Source organism: Pseudomassariella vexata, assembly GCF_002105095.1.
Source record: "Pseudomassariella vexata strain CBS 129021 chromosome Unknown BCR38scaffold_21, whole genome shotgun sequence".
Taxonomy (NCBI): Eukaryota; Fungi; Ascomycota; class Sordariomycetes; order Amphisphaeriales; family Pseudomassariaceae; genus Pseudomassariella; species Pseudomassariella vexata.
The window spans coordinates 583,779-602,838 of NW_024467976.1; the positions used below are offsets into that span (position 1 = coordinate 583,779).

General features: G+C 51.4%; 5 protein-coding genes and 1 non-coding gene across 6 annotated transcripts; 2 read left to right on the plus strand and 4 right to left on the minus strand.

The window, feature by feature from the left end:
• Window positions 1–266: 266 nt before the first annotated feature.
• BCR38DRAFT_450570 (putative GMC oxidoreductase) lies at window positions 267–2,949 on the plus strand. Its single transcript, XM_040861390.1, has 6 exons — window positions 267–457; window positions 550–1,634; window positions 1,716–1,915; window positions 1,970–2,015; window positions 2,073–2,192; window positions 2,282–2,949. Exons 2-6 carry the CDS (start codon window positions 648–650, stop codon window positions 2,801–2,803), a joined length of 1,875 nt encoding a protein of 624 aa, XP_040710477.1. The 5' UTR covers window positions 267–457; window positions 550–647; the 3' UTR covers window positions 2,804–2,949.
• A 20-nt stretch (window positions 2,950–2,969) lies between these two features.
• On the minus strand, window positions 2,970–4,858 carry BCR38DRAFT_450571 (uncharacterized protein). Its single transcript, XM_040861391.1, has 6 exons — window positions 4,540–4,858; window positions 4,256–4,469; window positions 4,105–4,196; window positions 3,643–4,037; window positions 3,491–3,590; window positions 2,970–3,431 (listed from the first exon to the last, which is right to left on the minus strand). The coding sequence occupies exons 1-6, from the start codon at window positions 4,792–4,794 to the stop codon at window positions 3,210–3,212; spliced, it is 1,278 nt and encodes a 425-aa protein (XP_040710478.1). The 5' UTR covers window positions 4,795–4,858; the 3' UTR covers window positions 2,970–3,209.
• Window positions 4,859–5,504: 646 nt separating this feature from the next.
• BCR38DRAFT_414321 (mitochondrial carrier domain-containing protein) lies at window positions 5,505–6,650 on the minus strand (the record flags this gene model as incomplete). Its single annotated transcript, XM_040858923.1, has 3 exons — window positions 5,505–5,889; window positions 5,947–6,366; window positions 6,505–6,650. The coding sequence occupies 3 exons, from the start codon at window positions 6,648–6,650 to the stop codon at window positions 5,505–5,507; spliced, it is 951 nt and encodes a 316-aa protein (XP_040710479.1).
• A 2,465-nt stretch (window positions 6,651–9,115) lies between these two features.
• BCR38DRAFT_379123 (major facilitator superfamily domain-containing protein) lies at window positions 9,116–11,438 on the minus strand. Its single transcript, XM_040857382.1, has 8 exons — window positions 11,430–11,438; window positions 11,221–11,379; window positions 11,133–11,158; window positions 10,974–11,073; window positions 10,633–10,916; window positions 10,255–10,583; window positions 9,904–10,204; window positions 9,116–9,847 (listed from the first exon to the last, which is right to left on the minus strand). Exons 2-8 carry the CDS (start codon window positions 11,368–11,370, stop codon window positions 9,283–9,285), a joined length of 1,755 nt encoding a protein of 584 aa, XP_040710480.1. The 5' UTR covers window positions 11,371–11,379; window positions 11,430–11,438; the 3' UTR covers window positions 9,116–9,282.
• Window positions 11,439–12,665: 1,227 nt separating this feature from the next.
• Window positions 12,666–14,764, minus strand: BCR38DRAFT_450585 (major facilitator superfamily domain-containing protein). The gene has a single exon (XM_040861392.1). The coding sequence runs from the start codon at window positions 14,275–14,277 to the stop codon at window positions 12,766–12,768; it is 1,512 nt and encodes a 503-aa protein (XP_040710481.1). The 5' UTR covers window positions 14,278–14,764; the 3' UTR covers window positions 12,666–12,765.
• A 604-nt stretch (window positions 14,765–15,368) lies between these two features.
• BCR38DRAFT_t355 lies at window positions 15,369–15,471 on the plus strand. The gene has a single exon. It is a non-coding gene; the product is annotated as a tRNA-Thr (tRNA).
• The last annotated feature ends 3,589 nt before the right edge of the window (window positions 15,472–19,060 follow it).

Here is a 19,060-nt window from a genome sequence, read left to right on the forward strand (position 1 = left end):
CCATTTCCTACATCACAGAATCAACACGAAGAATCATGATTACTTGCCAATGTGGTGGCCACAGTATTTGCACGAATTGGAAAACGGCCTGGCCATGATATCCCATGATTGTTTGCTTGTTTGCTGGTTTTGCCGGTTTCCTGCCTGGAGTTAACTTATATTTATGATTATTTCCTTGCTCCACCGGGACCTCATGGGGTGGCTGGTGAATTGCAGACCCCACTGCACAAACGGAATGCATTCCGGAATTCCACCTACATACCAGGACGATATAGACTGCGCGATTCTTGGTTCGATCGCGGAAATGAGAATCCCCCCGACCATTCTCTGCAGAACCTATTAGGCCCCTGGGCACGGTCTCCAATAAGTTTTGCAGGTATTCAAGTCTTGCGATTTCGTCTGCCTAGCTCGGTCATCATCAACGTATGTTGTCTTCCTCTCTTGGCATGATTAAGCGGTATGTAAGGTACTTTCGCAAGCTTACATCAGATCGGAGCCGATGCCATCTCCACGCTGATCAGAACTGACTATAATTTCGAATTGAATAAGTTGTTGACGCAGACTAAATTTTGTGGTAGAAGTCTCCAAGCTTCAGTGCACCTCCCTCCAAGAAATTCAGACGCCACGCACCACACCGCACGATAGCTATGTCCCCTATATTGCTTTCGCTTATCTGCTTGGCAGCAGTCGTGCAATCCCAGCAACCTCTTTATTCGTCCTTCTTCGGTCGCTCAGGTGTCAATGCCGAATACGACTACGTCATCGTTGGCGGCGGCACGGCTGGCCTTACCTTAGCGACGCGTTTGAGCGAGGCCAACGCCAGCGTGGCTGTAGTCGAGGCTGGAGGTTTCTATGAGACGGACAATGGTAATCTCAGTGTCGTACCCGGCTACGCTGCGTTCTACACTGGGAGCGACCTCGACAACTTCCAGCCATTGATCGACTGGGGCATATCGACAACAGTCCAGCAGAAGCCGATTGCACGGGCACTACATTATGCCCGTGGAAAGACATTTGGGGGTTCCAGCGCCAGGAATTTTTTCGTGTATCAGAGGCCCACGGTACAGGCCATGCAGAAATGGGCCGACGAGGTTGGCGATGACAGCTTCACCTGGGATAAGATGCTTCCGTATTTCAAGAAATCCATCAACTACACGGCGTCCGTCTATGGCACTTACACTAATTCATCCATCACTCAAGACCCAGACGCATTCGAGCCAGGGAATGGTCCTCTACAGGTCTCATTCAGTAACGCCGTGGACCCCCTTGGGACATGGGTACAGCGAGCATTCATTGAAGCTGGCATGCCCCAGACCGCTGGATTCAGCAGTGGTCAGTTGCTGGGATCAGCATATGGCCCCTTGACCATCGATCCAACTACTGGCGAACGATCGTCGTCTGAGTCGGCTTTCTTGCAACACGCTCTCAAGCAAGGACGGGCGCCGGTACTGTACAAGAACACGCTCGCCACCCGCATTCTCTTTGGGACCGGCAACTCAACTACGCCGCAAGCCACAGGTATCCAGGCCTTGACCGCTGGTACATTCGGCACTGGATCCGTCAATTTCACACTTTCAGCCAGAAAAGAAGTGATCTTGTCCGCGGGAGCGTTCCAATCGCCTCAGCTACTAATGGTAGTACAATCTCGATTGGCTTCAAACGGAGATTGTCGAAAGTCGCACATAATGGACGGCAACTAACTATTGGCATGGCAGGTCTCAGGTATCGGCAACTGCTCCGAGTTGGCCGCTTTCAACATCGCTTGCACTCGCAATCTGGTAGGCGTAGGCAACAACATGTGGGACCATCCAATATTCGGCTCGGCTCACCGAGTCCAAGTGAATACGGCCTCAGCCTCGGCCAACAACCCTGTTCTTGCAGCCGAGCTAGTGAAGCTGTACCTTGAAACCCAAAGGTATTCAACCGTAAAGACACAAGCGGACATTTGCTGATGTTAATATCTCTACAGTGGGCCACTCTCCATTTTTGGCCCTGGCTACTACGGATGGGAGAAGGTTCGATCTCAAGCTTCTCTTTGACCGCACATGTAACTTGCTCTCATTTAACAACAGCTTCCCGAACCTTACAGGTCCTTGCTGAGCAACAGTTCACGTACGGCCCTTGATGCAGCATTCCCCTCTGACTGGCCTGAAATCGAATGGCTTCCCCAGGCCGCCTACAGTGGTGATAACGTGAGTACCTACCTTATCCTTCCACTTCCATTTCACGTTGCACATTTCACTGCTATCTACCTTACTTACCGCATGATATACCCGAAAAGTCGAACAAACAAACCCAGGACCCCAAAGACGGCCACAACTATGCCAGCCTCACCACCAGCCTCGTAGCTCCCCTCTCCCGCGGAACCGTCAAGCTCGCCAGCAGCTCCATGACGACCCTTCCCCTCGTCGACCCAGCCTGGCTCACGCACCCGGCGGACCTCGATCTAGCTGTGCAGTCCTTCAAGCGGCAGCGCCAGATCTGGGACACGCTGGCCGCGATGGGCGTTGCGGACTCCGACGAGGCCTATCCGGGCTTTGCTAATGTGCAGACGGATGACGAGATAAAGGCGTGGATAGGTAAGAGCATGACGACGGTGTACCATGCCAGTGGTACGTGTAAGATGGGGAATGGGAAAGACGAGAGCGCTGTGGTGGATAGTAAGGGCCGCGTGTTTGGGGTGGCGGGGTTGAGGGTTGTGGATGCGAGTGCGTTCCCATTTTTGACGCCTGGACACCCGCAGAGTGTTGTCTATGCTTTGGCTGAGAAGGTGGCCGAGGGGATTCTAAATGAGACGAGTTAGGTGGCAATCAACTGAAAGCTAAGTTTCTGAACGATGTAGCTAAAGACCGGCGCAAGTCTGTAAAAGGGAGGGGTGCCTTCCACTTTGGTATAAGATAATGAGATTCCCATCTTGAAACAACTTATAGGCCTAATCCTGGATTTCACAGATACACAGATACATAATTATGGATTCAAGTTGTGCATTCTTTCATCTTCCTCTCTTCTTTCTATTCTCTAGAGCACTCTCGGGACAGTTGGCCCTCACTATCTGTACCTCTAGGCCTCTACTTTCCATCTCCTGATCTAGTGAACAGTAACATCCATACCCACACCATTAATCATTTGTGCTTCCTCACTCTGCTAATGCCCACCCACCCCTTGCATACACGGATATCCCCCAAATAACTACGTCGGAACACCTGCAATCAGACGCGTCGATTGGTGTCCTCACCAGCACTACCCAGTAGACTGCTTTCCTCATCGACGACCTGCTGGTTCTGCGGCACAGCAGGCGGTGTCTGGTTCTTCTGCAGACTGACCCAGAGGGCCGCTGCGATGATCAGAGCACCACCGAATAGGCTTTCCACAGGCGGCGTAGTTCCCCAAACAACCCTTTCTATGATGAGTGCGAATACCAATTGTGTGTACTAAGCCCTATTAGCCACGGCTGTGCCAAAAGATCACGTCGAGCCCCTCATCAACTTACAATAAGATTTGTCGCCCTGCCAGCCTTTTCCCTCTGCAGCCCTTCCGTCAGGAGGAACTGTAATAGAAACCCCGCGACTCCGATGGTGACGAGCAAGATCCTGCCTCGGTTAGGATTCAAGGTACAGACAGATTGGGACGGGGTATTCAAACCATTGCGCAGCATTCTGCGGGGTCTCAAAATGCAGATCCGGATGGATGATGAGGATGAGGAACGACCCCACGGTGGCCAGGATGGCAAAGTAGTTGACGCTCACGAGCGAGTGAGTCCGCTTACCGATGAGCCGAATCGTGGCGTACGCAGTTGCTGATGCGAAAGTACCCGCGACTGCACATGTCACAGCCAAGGCACGTTCTGCTGGGGTGGCTGGCACTGAAGGTACGAGACCTTTGTCCATGGCAAAAACGGATGTTCCTTTGGAGTGGGGAGAATCAGGATGCAACGGGCCAGCTTCCGCGTCTGGGAATAGGAAGGTTGGTCGGGCGATGAATATAACCCCGGCGAATGCAATGACGCCCGCCATGGCCTCCTTCACCGTGAATGGCTCCTAGAACACAAGAAACGTTAGAATCGTTTTAAAGGTAACGGTAATCTGGCCATTAGAGTGAACTCACCCTCAACACAACGAAGCAGACAAATGCAGTCAGCGTAGGCACAAGAAAAGTTATGATAGTAGCCTCAGATAGTTCCAAGTAGGAGAGTGCGTCTGGAGATTCATCAGTTTCAAAGGTCATTCACGCCATTTGTTGATCGTGTTTCACTTACAGTACAAGCCAAACAGGCCAGTAAACCCAGCCATGCCACGCAGCACTAGAAGTCGCCGCACACTACGCTCTCCGAATGGAAAGTCGGGAACTTGTTTGTACCACATGTATAGAGACCCCAGGACACCCGTAGTCAGCATTCGCACGAATATGACTTGCAAAGCGTGGAACTTTGTCTCGAACCCAGTCTCGAGCAGTCGGGTTGCCATGGACATCTAATTTATATCGTTAGCGTTTCGAGGGTTTAGGGCATCTTACTACTTGAAACTTGCAACTGATACTTACGATGGATCCAAACATCTGCGCCAAGAACACCAAAAAAAGCCCAAAGTTCCTCTCATAGAAGCTGTTTAGTTTCTGTCCCAGCGTGCGTCGCCACCCCTCCTTTGATTCGGACTCATCCACCTGTGTAACGGAGGCAGAGGAGACAGATTCTTGGCTATGTGCAAGGCTAGTATCGGCCCCGATTGGCGACGATGGAGAGCTGCCATCGGGGCTCTTGGCAACTTTCGCCGGAGCGTCCGTCGATCCGTAGTTCATATCGGCGGTGGATAGGAACAAGCAACAAGGGCCTGCCTGATCTACGAAGAGAGTGTCTTTTTTTACGTGGAGATTATACCGGTCTTAGCCCATCGGCGCTCGGAGTCAACATCGGCCTCTAGCTCGGTTGTGTGACCCCCAAATAGCGTCCGAGGTTGAGGCGGAGACCTGCACGCACACCTCCAACGTCAAGCCTCGTATTGAAGTGTCGCTTCATTCCTAACATGCAATTTTCTTCTGTCTTCATTCAAGGCATGGCACTCATGTATATTCACACGTCGCACCTCACGACTTTGCAACCAAGGGCAGAAGATATCAGTTCTATTGTACAACCACCCACCTCAGTGTAGGTTTCCTGCGTCTATGTTTTTTGTCTATGCTCTATGCCATGGCATCTACATACAACAGAGGCAACCAGAAACCTCGGGTTCTCTTTTCCAAGGCGATCCCCGAAATTCATCGTCGAAGGCAGACATTGGACACTCGCAAAAGCCTGCAAGGTTCCATCTAATGCCGCCCCAGTCTAAGGGCTAAGAAACCATGGCGGTAAACGCACTGCCCAAGTCATGAATACCGAGTTGCAATCGTCCTGCACGATGTTACGACTAAGCTGTCCAGATGCCCCAACGCCAGGTGCACAGGAAATTGTCGCTTTGCTTGTCCACCACAATTACATCCTCTTTTCACTCCAAAAGACGATCGAGAACAGCTTATTTGCTGATTTCTACGCCACCAGTGGCACCCAACGCCTTCTTGACGTCGCCATAGATGGCAAACTGACCGGCAGTCAGAGTACCAACCATGAAGAGACGAGCACCGATACCAGTGTACGAGCCACGGATACCGAGCTCCTTGGCAATCTTGATCAGACGGCTGGTGGTGCCCTCTCCGGGTTCACCCTTAGTCTTGTTGATCTTGGAAAGCATGGTGTCGGCGGGCTGGGAGATAATGGCGGCGGCGAAACCGGCAATGAGACCGGATCCCAGGTTGACAGCGGTCTGCTGACTGTCGGACATGCTCGACTTGGGATAAGCGCGGTAGACCATCTCGGCGACCTTCTCGTACACGACAAACTTGGCCATGGTGTAGGGGATCCTGTGGATATGTAAGCATTTCCCTCTTGGGAAGTAGCTGGGGGTGTGCCCAACTTACTGCTTGAAGAGAATAGGACCGAAGCCGGCGTAGAAGGCACCGACACCCTCATTCTTCAGCATCTTGCTGAAACCACCAATCAGACCATTGGCGTAGGTAGGCTCCGAAACGAGACGGATACGGGTGGCCTCGAGTGGGCAAAGGGCGATATCGGCGAAAAACTCAGCACAAGCCGCGGACGCGAGGTAGACGAGGGTTCGGTTGTTGGAGGCGTTCTCGTAGCCGATGCTGTTGATGGCCTGTTGCTTGAAGAACTCGTACCCTCCAAACTTGAATGCACCCTGCAGGAAGTACCCAGCGAAGGTAGGACCAGCACCAGTCAACAGAGCACCGGCGCCCTCATTTGCGACAACCTTGCGGAAACCTCCGATCAGGCCGTTGTTGTAGGTCACGGGGTCGAGCTGGATTCTTGTCTTGACACTGTGGAATAGGTTACGAGTCAGCGGTTGCTATTGGATTATGACTGCTTGCGGTGGAAACCTAGCACCGAGGTACGCGGAATGCGCCTTGGAGCCCGAGAACCATGCAAGCGGGGAGAGGTAGACGAAATAAACGTACACATCGACAGGCGTAAGACCGCCATGAGTGATGGAACAGCAGATTGCACCGGCAAGGGCGAATCTAGAGTAGAGAGCAGCACCGCTCAACTGGCCAGGCGCATTGGCCTTGGCCTGCTCAACAACGGCATCGACCTTAGCGGACATTGTGACGTGATGTGGTATGAAAGAAGAAAAAAAGAACAAGACCAGAAGGTTGAGAGGAGAGAGGTCTACGATTCACAGCTGAGGAAAGGTGACGGAGAATGGCAGAGTGCTCAATGGGCGCTTCCTTGAATTTTTGGATTGCGGGTTTTTATTAGGAAGAAAGTTTTGAACTCGTCCTCTGTTTCGGAGTCGGCGAATTATTTTTCGGAAGAAGGCGGGAGGTTGATAAGGCCAAGAAAACATTGAATTACGCAGGGGCCCACTAAAGCAGCCACTGGATGCTGGTCGGTACCGCGGGAATTAATCAGGTTAAGCGTAGACTCCATCCGTTAAGTCCGACCATCCCGTGGCTCCTAATCTTTGGCGGGACATGTGTGGACCTCGCATGGATTAGACACGTTGGTAAGATCATGGGCCAATCAATTGGTCTGTGATTGCCAAGACACCAACTTTGAGCTCATCCTCCAAAGTGTAACGTACAACCCCACCTTTCCGGCCACATATTGCAATCCAACAACCAGCTCTAATAGAAAGCTGTGCTCTAGGGCTTCCTGAGGTATAGATCTGATAGATTCTGACGCCTTAGCTGGGCCCAGTATTACCTGATTCCGACGTTGTACCTGGTCTCGTTGCCGTTCTACTTCAAGGGCTCAATCCATCGCTTCCTTAATCTGTACAATGTTACCAAATCGTTCATTAGGCCCTAATCGTACCTTCTTACGTGGTTTGGGGCGTAACGAAGTTATCTCGGCTTCTAATGCGTGTACACGTTGGGTCAAAGTAGCGACCTCGACGCTCTGTACATCTAGCCGACGAGTCAGCTTCCGAAACAATAGCCGTTGCGACGATCGCAATGGCGTAATCGCTGCCAGACTCTCCCTAGCTACTATATGCCTCGATGTATAGCGAGAGGAACGTCGACTTTTTAAATGGAATAGAAAAGTACTGGATCGAGAGAGAGGTCGCTAACGAGCGATAGTACCGCTTTAACGGAGCAAATACGGCGACGTCGAGAGGTTGGAGCCCGTGAGAACAGTGTGCTGGCAAAAATAGTAACGAGATCTTGTTACAATAGGCTAACCACATAAACTCGATGTTGTCGTGAGCGATATGACCATCTAATATCAAGAACCGCTGCTCGTCGGGATCAGCTAGTTGTGTACGAGGTATAAAGATATCACGAAGCCATCGAACGGCGATATCTGTACTGATCCAACCGTTAGACGAATAAGTATATTGCCAATCAGGTATATCGTCGCAATCGTTAAACCATTGGGCTTGGAGGCTCTTACCAGTATATATTACTGCTGGGGTCAACGAGTTACCCATCGCTGATATAGCATGTAATATAGTGACCTATTCGCGGCTTTCGTCACTCCGAACGAATGTTGTATGTTTCTCTGACGATCCGTACACTATACCCTCGATCCTTTCGCCAATCGCGATTTCTGTTTCGTCCATATTCCAGACGTTATGTGGAAAGTAGTCGTGAGCTGACATCAAGGCTTCGTACGTCTCGAAGAAATCGTCGATATTTTGCGTCGATAGGCCATCAAATCGCTGACGGTCGAGGCGTCGAGATTGGATACTTCCGACCTCTGGATGGCGTTGAATAAAGCGATGAACCCAATGGCGACCGAGGCCCTCTGATCGACGATCCTGAGGTAACAGAATCAACGCCATCTTAGCGATGAATAGCGCCGACGGGCTACGACCCTCGCGATCCATTTCGAGGATCCATCCAATCAGCGCGTCTTCCTGATCCCTAGATATTCACGTTGTGTTTCGCACAAGCGACCTTCTCCATCCAATATGGCGGTCCCCTGAATCTACAACACATCAGGCTACAAAACGGGTGCAAAACCACGGCTTGCAGCTCAGAATTTAGAGCTGGCCCATGACGGCCCGGACTGCGAAAGATGTGTCGAAGTCGGTAAAAGCACTATCCTGGTACATAGTGTAACATGGGACTTATCGGCGTTGTCCAGCTTGCGGCCGGCGTGCCGCTTGTAGCTATGTGTTCGGCGTATGTTTATTTACGCCGCTGTAACGGCATATTGATAGAAGCCGGGTAGCAGATGGCCCCCGTACCGTCTTTCAGTGCAAGTAAAGTATCGCGAGGGTGGCCTGTGTAGACAATAATTCTACCGTGTGAGTTGAACCGGAAGCGCTGGCAGACCTTCACCATACGGGATGTACAAGAAGTCCCTTGTCCAACCTCCAGTACTCAAAATATACTTTACCAAAAACAGGCCTTTTCTTGTTGAAAGTAGTATGTTCAGTATCCTGTGTACCGCGTGACAGCTGCGTCCCTATGAGACGAGGTACAGCACGATCCAATAGGACCACAAATATAATCCTAACATAGGAGAAAACGATTTCTCACTTGATCTTGTGTCTTCAGCTCCATGGCTAAGAGCGGTTTTGGTTGGGGTTCGGGAGGATGGAGGGTCGAAGTTTGAATTCTCGGTTGCTATACTGTCCTATGTAAACCTACGGTTCATGAAGAGAGTGGCCTAATAGGTATTCAATATACAAAATCTAATTATTTCACACCTTAAATACTTACTTTGGACTTTGACCACATCTTGTATAAGTCCAAGGAACATTAATGTTCCCAAAGCTGCCCTAGTTACGCGGATACTCCTTTCTCCTCCATCCTTTCGGCATGTTCGACCGTCGCCTCCACCTTCTCCGTCATCAAATCCTGAACCCCCTTCAGACAGGCCACAGAAACAATAGCGAAGACAACAAAGGGGATGATACTCGCCCACGCCAAACGATAAGCGTGCGCATATTCCCATTGGCTCGCATACATCACGGCTGCCCAGACACTTGTAGTCGCACCCGGCACATCAGCGGTGCCTATCTCGCCCGCATCCAGTGCTTCCAACAGTGCTGGCACATTTTCACTGGAAAGCCCTGCGGTTGTGGCTGCTTTGGAGATAGCCGCGGCGTAATGGGTACTGAGACGGCCGTTGATGATGGCATTCAGCACCCCGGAACCAAATGCACCTCCAATGGCACGCGCAGAGAAGGCAAGGCCTGTTGCGGTGGAGAGGTATGCGTGCGGTGCGGTGAACTGGACGCAGGCTACCAGCAGAGCCAGGGGGCCCGACTGCCCCACTGCTGCAATGACATTTAAGCCGATTTGGGCTTTATCCCAAGACGGTTGAATCGTGGCGTAGCAGATTGCTCTAAAGGGAAAAAATGAGTAAGACGACCATTCGTAAAATGGGGATGGGGGACTTACACAACGAGAAAGAGGGTGAAAGTAAGCAGAAGGGGAGACTGCAGGTCCTTGTACCGGGTGGAATACCAAACAATGGGGATACTCACGATTAAAGTCACCACCTGGTAGCTCAGCTGGCGAACGGAGATACGCCAGGCATTGGTCTCGAAACCCAGGTTGAGCACGATCTGGGGAACGACTGAATTAACGGCACTATAGAAGATCCAGCCTTCCACGGCAAAGGCGAAGACAGACAAAACGAAGTTGAGGTTTTTTCTGAAAAATATGTGAGCGACTAGCCCGTCTGGTCTTCCTTTCCACTCTATGTGCGCGTTAGCAAATATTGTGCTTCATTGGCCGCGGACGTGTTACCGTAAATTGTGAACAAGACGAGTAGTGCCAGGCCCAAACTCAGGGGCACAGCCACGTGCCGGTCAGACCACGTGTACGCGCCACCGGCCCAGTCGAGCGCTAGAAGCATCAATGTAGCACTGGCGACGAACAAAAGTGATCCAATCGGGTCGCAAGCCCAAATGTACTCTTGCAGGGACATCTTGGGGTACTCGATGTTCTTTGGAGGCCAGTAAAGACCCAACAGCCCCAGTGCAGTAATTCCGTGGAACGCAGCCTGCATCCAGAAGATATAGCGCCATCCACCTGTATTGACGTTTGTAACAGCCCCAGCACCGAGTGACCCGATCCTGTTACGTTAGCGTCGTAGACGGTCATTAGTCTCGAATATTTACTAACAATCCGCCAAGAGCACCCCCCATAAATGCAAATCCATTAGCAAGTGCTCGGTACTTCAGGGGTAGAATCTCCGAGGGTATTGCCTGAACGATCGAGATAGTCGACAGGGTCGTGCCGATGAGTATGCCTCCCCCGATTAGCATGCTCATAGAGGTAGCCTTAGCTGAGATGACTGCGCCAATGAATGCGATTATGGGTGGTACCGTAGCGAGATATTTGCGGTCCAGGACATCTGATAGCCGACCAACGATGGGTGAGAGGACACTTTGCATGAGAAGAGGACCCTAGAAAAATTGTAAGCGGGAGAGGAAAGGCTGGAGTGTATAGGTTTGAATACAGACTTGGATGACCCAGCCGGCAATCGAGGCATCTCCTAGGTCTCGAATAATGAAGGTGATGACAGACCCAGCGGCCACGACGACGAAGATTTGTGCGAATATCCTAGATTGGCATTTCAGCGGGCTGCTCCGGTATTCTGTTCCAAATAACTCGTTTCTTACGCAAAACAGGTAATGAACACGACAAGCTATAGTATCTTAGCGAGCTGCAACTCCTGCTGTCTTCTTTCGCGCTCTATAACGGACATACCCAAGACCGCCAACTCAAGTTGACGTGGTACGCATCGTGATGTGCCTCCTGCTCAATAGGCAGAATCTTAGCATCCTTGTGATCTAGGTTAGACTCTTCATGGTGCTGTGCCCCAGGACTACTGTCGTGCTTCTCGGACTCGGAGATCATGACTACAAACTGAAAAGCAACTGTTAGAAGTATAGTTGAGAAGCATCGCGGATACGAACCGAAGTAATGACAAACTCTGGGGGGGAAGTGACTGGTTACATCAACCTCGGGTGTAAGATATGCGACATCCTGACTCGCTTACACAAGCATGCCTTGATTGAAGAATGCGGGGAATATTCGAACCGTCGGGCGGCAGTTGTCAGATACGCTTTCACATATGCATCTCGCATTATTTTACCCGGAGCGGGCATGTGGGGTAAGTAGGAATAAGTGGCAGTCTATGCCTTCACGATGAGAGATCTTGTTTGATAATTTCGACGATATACTGTGGAGCTAAATTGGGAAACATCCCGACATAGATCTGGCATAAACTAAGTCTGGATTTAGGGACTAAATTGACTGTTTATAGCAGATATATTTCCGTTAATTAAATCCGAGACACAGCATGAAATATTATAAAATTGGAATTCAACAATTGCATACATCCCGCTACGCTATAGAAATCCTAGATACTTTGCTGAACTAGATTCGTCTCCCAACAGCTACTGCGCATCAACATGCCCCATCACCAGCTTCTCTATTCTGAATCTTGGCGTCCAGCAAACCGGAAGACCATTTGTCACAAACACTGAACCTAAACTTAAATCTACTGGGAAATCCCTACTTGCATACACTCGCGCAGGCCAGCGGCGGTCAGTGGACCAAAATACGACGCCACGGCGCGTCCTCTCTGCTGAAGACCTCACATATCTGCTCATCTAGCTGGCGGAGACATTGCTGTTTGAAGATGTAGGCCAACACCTTAGCTAGTAGGGGGTTAACTCGGGGTTCCGCGTTATTGTCTGATCCCAGGAAGAGGGCTCGTTAGAGTCAAGGGGGTAATTTATGATAGTGTGCCAGAATTTGTCTACTCGCTAGGCGTATATCAGGGGGGTTTGAGGGTTGAGTTCTAGGAAGATTGCTTTGAGAAACTTGACTGTGTTTAGGACGCTATCACGGGCGGGTGTTTTAGACATTGTGATTGCTTCTATTGGTTAAGAAATATGGTTAGATCGGAATTCTTCATATTGTCTGAGACTTTAACACCAAATATACAGATATGTATAATTATGTGGAGTCACCGATACGTTGTGGTTGTGGTGAATACTGTCCCTTAATTTAAAGTATTTCGGCAGTCTTACCTCACCAGGTTAAGTCAACAACACGTCCATAAGTATGTCCCTGATCACCCTAGCCAGCGGATAACTTAAGGAATATACTTAAAATATGGTTATGTGAATTCTGACCCTTTTTATGGCTCGTTTAATATCGTAACTTCAGTCAGCCTGTCCTCTATCCAAATAACTCCGGAAAGATGAACACCGGATCATTTCGTTACACCACCTCTAAAGCTGGCTACTGTACGGCTATGGAACTATCTACCTGCTGAGCGTGAAGTTTCAAGTTGCCCTCACCCATCTCACCATCCCAGCCCTGCTCGATCAAATATGCCCGGAAAGCATCGTCACGCTTCTGTAAATCCTCACCCGTGATATTCGGAATGAAGAAGTACGTGACCAAAATACCCACCACGCCGCAGATAGCAGCCACTATGAAAGTCCACCGCTTGCCGAAACGTTCTTCGATGGGTGTGAAAGCTTGGGTTCCGACGGCGGCTCCCGTTTTGCCGATTGCCGCACTGAAGCCATAACAGGTGCCTCGTATGCTAGTTGCGTAGCTCTCGGAGCTCAGAAGACCAAGCATATCACCCGGTCCCAAGTTGCCCGAACTCTGCATCAGGCCGTAGAAAATGACGAAAAGGGGAATGATGTGAGTGATCTTGTCGTATGCACAGCCGATGATGAGGCCAAACACCAGGTAGCCTGAGAACCCCAGCATCATAGTGTTCTTGCGGCCAATACGATCGCAGAGAAATGCACCAACCAAGACACCCGGAAGTGCGATGGCACCCAGAAGCAATTGCCACTCCCCAGTCGAGAGGATGCTGTTCCCTGTCTTTGGTACCACTGACGCGATGATAGTCCCAGAGAAGACACCGTTGGGGAAGGTGACAAAATCGTACAGGAACCAGGCTCCACACGTGCCGATGAGAGTTTTCCAATAGTAACGCAGGACGAGACCATATGGTACATTTCTTTTGATAGCGCCGCGGCGGTAGAGCTTCGAGTTCAACATCTTCAGTCGAAAGTAGAAGATACTCAGGGGAAAGATGCAACCAATGGCAAAACAAACTCGCCATGTCGTCTCAAGGTGGTTAGAGGCCGCGCTTAAGACAATCAGGAATATCGAAACAGCAAGTGGTCCGCCGAACGACAATGGTAGGTTCGTGACCAAAATGAAGATTGGACCTCGGTGCTTGGGTGTTTGTTCGTTTGCACTCTCGGAAGCGGACGTGCTTGAGGCCGGATATTCACCACCTGCTCCAAATCCAACAATCCCTCGAGCGATGGTCATCATCCAGAACATGCCTTGAACAGTCGTGCCGCTGGATGCCGTAGCAATGATTCCTCCGACCACGATCAGTGTCGTGGTTAGGATAATTGCGACTTTGCGTCCAAGGTAGTCGCATGTAAGTCCAACGACGACCTGGCCCAATACTTCACCGACCAGCAATGAGTTTGAGACCTGAGTGCTGATCGCTGATGTGTACTCCTTGGGGTATTCCTCTTTGAAGAGCACGTTGGCCATGGTCATCAGGTTGTTCTGGTACCCGTCCGAGATGAGAGCAAAGCCAGCGCAGATGATAGTGAAGATATCTGACATCGATCGTGTCCTCCTGGAGACCAATCCATCAGTTTGGTCGATGACGCGTGTCGCTGTCGTCTTTCTAACGTGCCCGTCTCCCAAAGCGGGGTCTGCCTCAGGTCGTTCTGCCTCAGGTCGTGCGACCTCGTCGTCTGCGTCCATTGTCGGGGATGGTTGTAATTGTAAGCAAAGTAAAGATGTACAGCAAGTGGAAGCAAGTAAGTGGCGAGGTCAGAGGGGACATGAAACTGCCATCTGTTCCGCGCGATATTTAAAGTGGAGGGGCTGCTTTTCGGTATATATCTGGGAAGCACCAACCCGATCAACATTTCCCAGGTCAGCAGGCACGATATGAGGCACCGGGATTGGGGGAGATAGTGCCACGCCAACTCGGCGGACCAACCGGCGAATCCATGGGTACGTTGCACATCAAGAACCTGGATCGTCATAGAAATGTATAGGAAGATGATTGATGAGCAAAATTAGTACGAGCTGACGTCTTAACGGAGTGGTCCTTTGCACATCTGGACTACCCGCTCTGGACGCAACGATGAAGTGGAATCCACTAACTGCTCTGGCTGCAGAACAATTAAGCATTGCAAAGACGGGAGTGCCTTTTAGAACTAAAACCGCTCGGGGAATTGAGGGTATGCACGTCGAAATTGCCAACTTCAAGCTCAATTATGAGAAGGGGGTGCCCATGCCGATACTGCATGACGCCACTAGACTCGTCAGGGTCGCCACAACATGTGCACTAACTCAAAACTATGGCTAGAAAAATCTTTGTACAACCCTACTTATACCTAGTCAGGGATTCCGTCCACTGCATAATATCACAATAAGGAATACATGCCCAGGAGACCGGCTGCTCAAGTTTCATTTATCATTTGGAAAGATGCAAGTAATCCATATAGTCTCGCCTACGTTATAGAAAATAATCCATAGTAGCGTTAGGCTCGATGTAGAACTAGTTTCGTGCAAGTGGTCCTAAATACTAAGACAATTCCTTTGCCTAGCCGGCGCCCTCTCGGCCCCTAGTAAGATTCTGGTCCTAGGTGAAGCTATCAGCAGCTAAGAGAGTTGATTAAATTAAGGATAATGCTTTTTCTCCTTGATATGAAGGGTATATATTAAATAAAGCATTATCATTTCCTCGTCGATAGGTAGACTGAGTCCGCTATGCGTCAGGTTATTGAGATAGAGTCTCGGAATCACACCGTTATCTCGGTTCTCCACCGCTTTATATTTATCTGGTCGGCTGGTGTAGTTGGTCACTTCGCTGGTAGATAAGTCCCGATTTGAGCCTCGCCCACTTGGGTTGGTGACGAGTCGCGGGTTCGAATCCCGCAGCTGACACACAAGGGGGTTTAGTCAACCCTTACGGCGCGCTGCCCACCTTGTTGACTTCGCCTACCTAGCGATAATAGGGAGATTGGTGCAGTTTAGGATTACGAGCATCCTAGCCAGTCGACCGTCAAGCACTACGTCGGCGGAATATAACTCGACAGCCGGTCCAGAATTCGAATCGTTAATCCGACCCCTTATCGGACCTCGCCTATCCGATAACGCTCGTCGGCGAACCCGTCCCCTCACGATAGAAGGCGCGCAGCACGCCCCCTCGCCGCGATTCTTGCGAGCGTCTAGACCACGTTACGGTCTATCCACTTGAGCGTATGGTTGAGATGTATACGCTCGACGAGAACCCCAATTAGCAGATACTACGACTTGTCGCGACAAAAAAATAGTCGAGCATCTTCTGCACATCAGCAGCATCCCACCCCTTGTCAGAGAACAGAATGCCATAGGCACCAGTGGGTGTCAGGACACTGAACGCAGGACACCGGCGGGCCGCCGGAGGGGTGTTTCGGACAAAAGACTCCCGAATCATGATTACAATCTATGTGAAGCTTTGGGATGACGAGAGTCAAGATCCTTGGCATCGCCGACCCTGCTGTTATGCCGGGTCCAAGCGGCGGCCTAGCTATCTATATAAGGACCATCTCGAAGTAGGATAGGGAAGGAGTTGTCAGAGCCACAAGTGTCATCCGAGGCGGGCCGGCTTCCACCAGGTAGGAAGCCGTTTGTGGCGGCTAGAGAGCCGCTTGTGGCGAATGAGAGCCGTTGAAGCCGTTTGCAGCGGATAGGGAATCGCTTGGTTGCAGATAAGGAGCCGCTGTCCAAGATATTGGCCGAAGTCGGAGGAACACAGACATACGGAAGCAAACATCCAGAATCCAAGAGAGAAACTCGGCTGGCTATAAGTAAGGAGTCGAGACGGAGGAAGATAGAGAGGGCAGAGATCAATGCATCACCGTGGGCACCCCTACCTGAGACCGCCAGTGACCACCCGGTGCTACGTAGGAGGGACGCCCGTTACTCCCCATCACTCTGTACTATTGCCTTCGGCCTAGCCGTACCCTGACACGTTGATCTCTCCACCCGTCTCCGGGCGTACGGACCGTTGGGGAGAAAATGGCGATGCGAAGAGCCCTGATGCGAAGCCAGACCACAGCCGCAGGCACGCTGGGTGACACCGGAGGAGCTACATCGAGTAGTGCAACGACGACGACAGCGACGCAGACGAGCAGTGGCACTGTCGACGCTACGACGACAACAGCGACGATGAGGCAACTGAGCCGGTCCCAACTAGAGGAGCTCGAGCTAGAAGAGCTTGACCGTCTAGTGGAAGAAGAAGTAGTGAGGAAGAAGAAACGAGAAAGGATTGGACAATTGGAAGCTTTAAGAAGGGGAGAGCCGCATAATAGTACCGCCGGTGGGACCCAGGTTGAACCTATCGGACCAGGCCTAAAGCGACCTCGGCTTGATCTAGGAGGGAGAGGCCACTTGCCGACACTCAAGTACCGGGGCACCAACTGGTCGGAACTTACCTCGTTCATGTTAAACCTAAAGGGGAGATTCATGATGTACGCGGAGGACTTCGACACTGATGCGGCGCGTGTACTGCACACCACCGGATGCCTTGATGGGGCGGTGCAACGACGGTGGACCAGCCACGTTGCTACTATTTACAAAAACGACTTGGGGAACGTCCGGTGGGACGCTATGGAGAAGTGGCTGGAGAGGAGTGTGGCTAGCGACGATACGCGAGTGATCAGCGTGATGCAGAGACTCGATAGTATCACCCAGCGCCCCAACCAGAGCTACCAGCAGTTCATCGACGTATACGATGCTATAGAGACAGAGTGCCCTGATCAACTACCGGAACGGATACGCGTCGTCAACGTACTCAACCGCTTACGACCGGAGTTGAAGCGACAAGTCATGACCCGAGGACTTCCCTCGACTCGGTATGAGCTTGACGACGTAGCTAAGCAAGCCGAGGCGATTGAAATAAGCAGCAGACCACCGGTGTACCAACAGCCTGGCCCGAGGACCAACGCAACATCGTCCTCGACCCCAGCACCAGCAAGGGAAGAAACATCAGACGGGAATGCAGGCCAACAGGCGCCCAGGAGGGATGTGGCTTACGGCCAGTGCTACTCGTGCGGACAGACGGGACATTACTCTCGACAATGCCCTAACTGCAGGACCTGCGGTAGAACCAAACATGACGGACCTTGTCCTGAGGACCGGAACCCAAACACAGCGCCGCTGGGGGTCCGCCACACCGAGCCTCAATAGGGGTACGAGCAGCCGCTCCGTCTGGAAACCACCATCCGTCTCCGGGTTGGCGGCTGCTGGCGCATTGGAAAAGCCTTGATTGACACCGGAGCCGACGAGAATGTCGTGGACTCAAGAGTGCTTGGCATCGAGCCGGGTACGTTACAAGACTCCGGTGAGACGCTGCGGGGCATGTGGGGAAGCAAAGGTCCCAACTATGGCAAGAGGGTATTACATACAAAGATGACGGACGGCTTCGGGGTGACGAAGACGAAGGCTCACGAATTCCGAGTCTCAGACGCAGAAGACTGGGTTGCAATCCTTGGGCTCCCCTGGTGCCGTGCCGTTGAGCCTATATTTCGATGGTCCTCGTTAGGATGGACGTACCCTCTCGACGTGGACAGTCTACAACTGGTGACCAGCAAGAAGGATATACGGAATGCGTACCACGAGGCAAAGTACAGTATGATAGCAGTGCCCGCGGTAGCAAGGGTCGAAGCTAGCAAGGACAGAGGAGCCGGAGCAGAGCCGCAGACCAAGTGTGCCACCGTGCCGTCGGAATACGCAGAATTCCTCCATCTATTCGACGCGCAGTTAGCAGGGAAATTGCCAGATGGAAGGTTTCGGTCACACAAGATCGAGCTAGAGCCAGGTGCCGAGCCGCCGCACGGGCCCATCTATCCACTAGCGGAGAAAGAGCTCGAGGAACTACGAGAATATTTGAAAATGGCCTTGAGCAAGAAATGGATTCGGCCCTCGCAGAGCCCAGCTGGGGCGCCGATCCTATTCGTACCGAAGAAAGGAGGAAAGTTGAGGCTATGTGTGGACTACAGAGGCCTTAACAAGATCACTGTGAAGAACAGAGCGCCACTACCACTGATCGGTGAGATCTTGGATAGGCTAGCTTCCGCGAAGTGGTATACGAAGCTGGATCTGAAGGATGCATACCACCGGGTCCGGATCAGCGAAGGAGACGAATGGAAGACGGCGTTTCGGACGAGATACGGTCATTTTGAGTATCTGGTCATGCCGTTCGGACTAGCTAATGCGCCGGCGACCTTCCAGAGCTACATCAACGACGCACTAGCTGGACTTGTGGACGTGATCTGTATCGTCTACTTGGACGACATCCTTATATTCTCTAAGGACAGGGAGTCACACCCAGAGCATGTCCGGGAGGTCCTCCGCCGGTTGGACGCCGCTGGCCTGTACGCTAATCAAGACAAATGCGTCTTCCACACGCAAGAAGTCGAGTTCCTAGGTTCGTGGTGTCACCGGAGGGGATCCGCATGGAAACCGACAGGGTGGATGCTATCGCGCAATG